This window comes from Lactuca saligna, chromosome 4 (genome assembly GCF_052625555.1).
Source record: "Lactuca saligna cultivar CGN05327 chromosome 4, ASM5262555v1, whole genome shotgun sequence".
NCBI lineage: Eukaryota > Viridiplantae > Streptophyta > Magnoliopsida > Asterales > Asteraceae > Lactuca > Lactuca saligna.
Window position 1 is genome coordinate 215,438,868 of NC_136420.1, and position 4,662 is coordinate 215,443,529.

The following is a 4,662-nucleotide window of genomic DNA, read 5'->3' on the forward strand; positions in this document are numbered from 1 at the left end:
TATATATATATATATATATATATATATATATATATATATATATATATATATATATATATATATACTATGTTTATTATATGTTATATTCATATATAAATGATATTTAAATTGTAAAAAAAATTAATCATACTTTTTATTAATAAGTGAATAACGAATGTACTGTAGTAAAAATCTTATCTATTTTTATTCACTTATGAATAACGATAGTTGAAAATATAAAAAAATAAAATTTTTATTTTATCTTAAAACTATATCAATATGGATGTCTATTTATAGAGAATAAAAAATCATGAATTTTGGTACATTTAAAATCATTTTTCGATAAAAGTAGTTTCTTAAAAATTAAAAAAAGAAAAAAAAAACTATGTTTTTATATATATTAAGGTAATGCTTAACATAGTTTAAGGAAACATGTTTTGTTAGAAAACACATTCATGTGTATTCTTTTCCATTTCCGCCGATACATTAAAAACTTTTTGCGGCAAAAATAAATAATTGATTGAGAATAATTCTCATATTGTTAACTTTTTTTTTCTCAATTGAACCCTCATATATATATATATATATATATATATATATATATATATATATATATATATATATATATATATATATATATATATATATATATATATATATATATATATATATATATATATATATATATATATACTTTAAAAATGTATTAGCCTTTTTTTCCTATATGAAATATTTTTCGGTTTCAAAAAAAAAAAATGGATTTACTTTTAAAACTTACGGCTCCATGCAATTAAGATAAAACAAATAGTAAATAAAGCCGAGGTGGACAGCCATGTAGGTAAGGAGAAATGCATAGGTAGATTACGTTCACGTGTTAGCCCAATGACGTAGGGACACCTCATCATTAGACTAAAATAATTAAGAGATACAAAGTTGTAGTGCACATTTTGGATATAAAGCAATATTACAATGCCTATTTTTAATAAAAACATGTCAGTAATTCACGTGATTTCCTCGTGCAACGACCAAATTGCTTTGCTTGCACTGTTGCGATTGGGGTGGTGAGGAGACTTGGAAATTACAACTCTCCTTTGGTGCACCAGAATTCCCGTGCATCCCTGCCTCATGGCTGACACTTACCATAATCACGTAGTTACTCGATGCGTCACGAATACTTGAATACCTTGAAACTGCTTCCAAATGTATGTGTCACTCAATACCCAAAAATGGATATATTATATGGTTTTACATTTGATTGAATTGTTTTTACCTTATATACAGTTAAATAATAATGATATACGCACTCATCTTCTTTGTTTTTGCATCACTTCCATAAATATAAATATTGTTGTCTCAATGATTTATGTTACAAGAATAAAATAGCCACTCATGTGCCAAGTTTCAATCTTGTACCAAATGGTTACATCTTTTTCAACATTCGGCCTTGAAAATCATGGATATGAAAACCCATACCCTCTCCAAATGGTCCCAATTTTTAAAGTCATATCTTCGTTGTTTTGGTACTCACACATCAGGATAAAAATACACATGTTTGTTGTTAGTAGTATTGTGTCATGATACAAATAGATTAATAAAAATCCTAATATGTTTTTTTAACTTACATACATCGATAAAAGACAAACTTATTAATAATTTCTTGACACTATTTGGTATGTTTCTCTATCACACACAAACACATAGTAGATCTTTGTTTACAAAACAGAGGCTTGGTGGGGGAGTGAGGAAGACAAGATGGTTGCATATATATCATAAATAAGAAACAAACATTGATTATTTGAATTACTATACAAACAATTAACATCCTGCCATTATTTGAGTTCCTCATTTTTCTAATTGGAATAATAGAGTTCCAACCATTTCCATCATTAAATAGTGACAATTCTAGAATTAATAATACATGAGTGCCACTGTTATCTGTAAATATATATTATATCATTACAAGAACTATATTTAAATTCATAAAATACGAAAACTTATTGTTAAAAAAATTAATTCTGCGTCACGTGAATATTCGACTTAAAATAATATATTATAATCGTATATATGGTGTCATATAATCTTATTGATTTTGATTAATATATGTTGCTGTTGTTCAAAAAAATTATAATAACTTATCTTGCATAAAAATTAATGATTTGTTTTTATCACAAAACATGGATACATTCATTCTACGTATGCCACTGATAATATAAATAAATTAACAAGAAACAATAAAAAAAAAAAATTGTTGCAAAATTTTCATGAGAGATGTCTCGAAACACAAAGTTAATGATATTCTTTCGATAGATCCGAAATTCTGAAACATGTAATCATTTGTCACCCCTTTGCCAACGCACATATGTTAATCCAGGTGATTGTTAATACATAACAAGAGAATAAACTTGTAACATCTAAACACTTTTTTGATAATGTTATCCAATTGGACTATCTAATTTCTCATAAAATAACATCTATATATTTCAAATGTTATTTTTTGAGAGAAGTTGGTGATTAAAATAGTACAACTTGCATGGATTCAAAATCCCAAGATTTAGATATCGCTATGACAACAATTAAAGCTGCTCATATAATCCTGATATGCATTTTATACCCACAAATATATCTCTCTTCTCAACTAATTACGCACCTAAATAGTTCTGAACGTTTTGGGCAGACTGCTGATAAACTTTAGTTGATGTTCCCATGGGAATGTACGTTCCACTTGTCATCGGCACCGGAAAACCAATCCCAGCTGCTGTTAGAGGTCGATTCTCGCCAGCTTTCTCAAGTGATTGTACCTGGTTCTTTAAGAACTTCACATAATGAATCGCTTCATCAAGCATGGAGGCAGTATCCATCTTCGTACCACCAGGGACAAGTCTTTGAAGTATCCTAATCCTCTCACTAATCCTCTCTCTACGATGCCTCGCAGCCACACTCTGCGGATCCTTGGATATCTTCACATTCCGCCGTTTAGGTGGTTTAACGGACTCCGGGTCAATGTGAATTGGTTGCATCGCAGCAATACGAAATATCATCTCCCTCATTGCTGCCATAGAATTACGTTTCTGTTCAACCGTCGACTGACCTTCCACATTACCGCTGTTACTCCACCTCGCATTTGATAAAAACTGCACCTCGCCACCTGTAGTTTGGGCTGGAGAGGTGAAAGAGATGGTGCTAGACGGGTTCATGAGTGCAGGTGATGCGAAACGTGAATCTTCCATAAACTGCGACATGTTAGCAGTCACGTTGGTGGAGCTGCTACTTCCGTGATCTGTGAACTCAGTTGATGGATCTTGATCATCTCCATAGATACCACCGAAATCCGGGAGCTTTTCAAGCTGCAACATCATCATCATGTCCGTTTGATCCTCGGAAATGGATTTGAGAAACTCAATGTCCATTGTTGCGTAAACTTTCCTTTTATAGTAACCCTAATGTACAAAGTGGAAAGTTATGGGGGTGTCGTGCTCTTGAAAAGCTAATGGGCAGGGGACAGAGGGATGGGTAAAGTAAAGGGAAGGGAGAGATAGACTGGGAGTTGTATCAGAATGTTGCAGAGAAAGATATATGGAGACACACTGTGAGAGAGAGAGAAAGAGAGAGTCTTGCAAATGCGTTTAGTTTTGTATATTGAAAAGCTTATCAATTCAACACAAAAGTTGATATATATATATATATATATATATATATATATATATATATATATATATATATATATATATATATATATATATATATATATATATATATATATATTCATCTGAGACGATTTAATTTTGTGACATTGTGAGATACAATCCTAATCACTTATTTAGTAGATAAAACAAAAACATTTTTAAAATACAAAATAATTGAAAATTTTTGAAATTCTTTTCCCAACATTATTTTTGGAATATATAGTTTCCAAAAAAAAATTAAAAAAAATTAAAAATTAAAATTAAAAATAAATACAAAAAATACATTTTTTTTTATATATTTTAGTAGACTATTTAGGATATTCTGAATATCTGTCAAATCTAGTAGAATATTCTAAAGATTCTAAAAATCATTTTTTATATTAGAATATTTCACGTATTTTTTAAAAAACAATGGTAATTTTTTTTATTGATTTTTTATTTTTTATTTTTTAGGTAAATAAAGTTCTAAAAATAATATTTTTTTTTCTGATTTTTCATTTTATTTTGCATTTTAAAATTATTTTTAGGTTTGGTCTCACGGTCTCATAAAATTAGCATGATCTTAAATGAACTAAACATATATATATATATATATATATATATATATATATATATATATATATATATATATATATATATATATATTATTCGTATAAAATAACTATTTTTTCAATTAAAATTATATATTAATTAATAATTTAATTATTCTAATAAACAATCAATAAGTAGCATAAGATCTGAATGTATAAGATCATATGTTATTAACAAATATCATTATATATATATATATATATATATATATATATATATATATATATATATATATATATATATACATACACACACAAATAATTTTAATGTTTAGGTTGATATCTTATAGCAAATTGCTACTTACTGATTATTTATTAAAATAATTAAATTATTAATTAATATATAATTAACACTTGTATTTAATTGGAAAAAAAATTATTTTATGACAATAAATTTTAACAAGTAATTA

The 4,662-nt window shown here is 27.3% G+C and overlaps 1 protein-coding gene across 1 annotated transcript; it reads right to left on the minus strand.

Moving 5' to 3' along the window:
• Window positions 1-2,506: 2,506 nt before the first annotated feature.
• LOC145039018 (transcription factor HEC1-like) lies at window positions 2,507-3,605 on the minus strand. The gene has a single exon (XM_078987181.1). It carries the CDS (start codon window positions 3,384-3,386, stop codon window positions 2,619-2,621), a length of 768 nt encoding a protein of 255 aa, XP_078843307.1. The 5' UTR covers window positions 3,387-3,605; the 3' UTR covers window positions 2,507-2,618.
• Window positions 3,606-4,662: the final 1,057 nt, after the last annotated feature.

Coding starts and splice junctions, on each gene's coding strand:
- LOC145039018 (XM_078987181.1), bottom strand. CDS start 3,386: ATGGACATTGAGTTTCTCAAATCCATTTCCGAGGATCAAACGGACATG.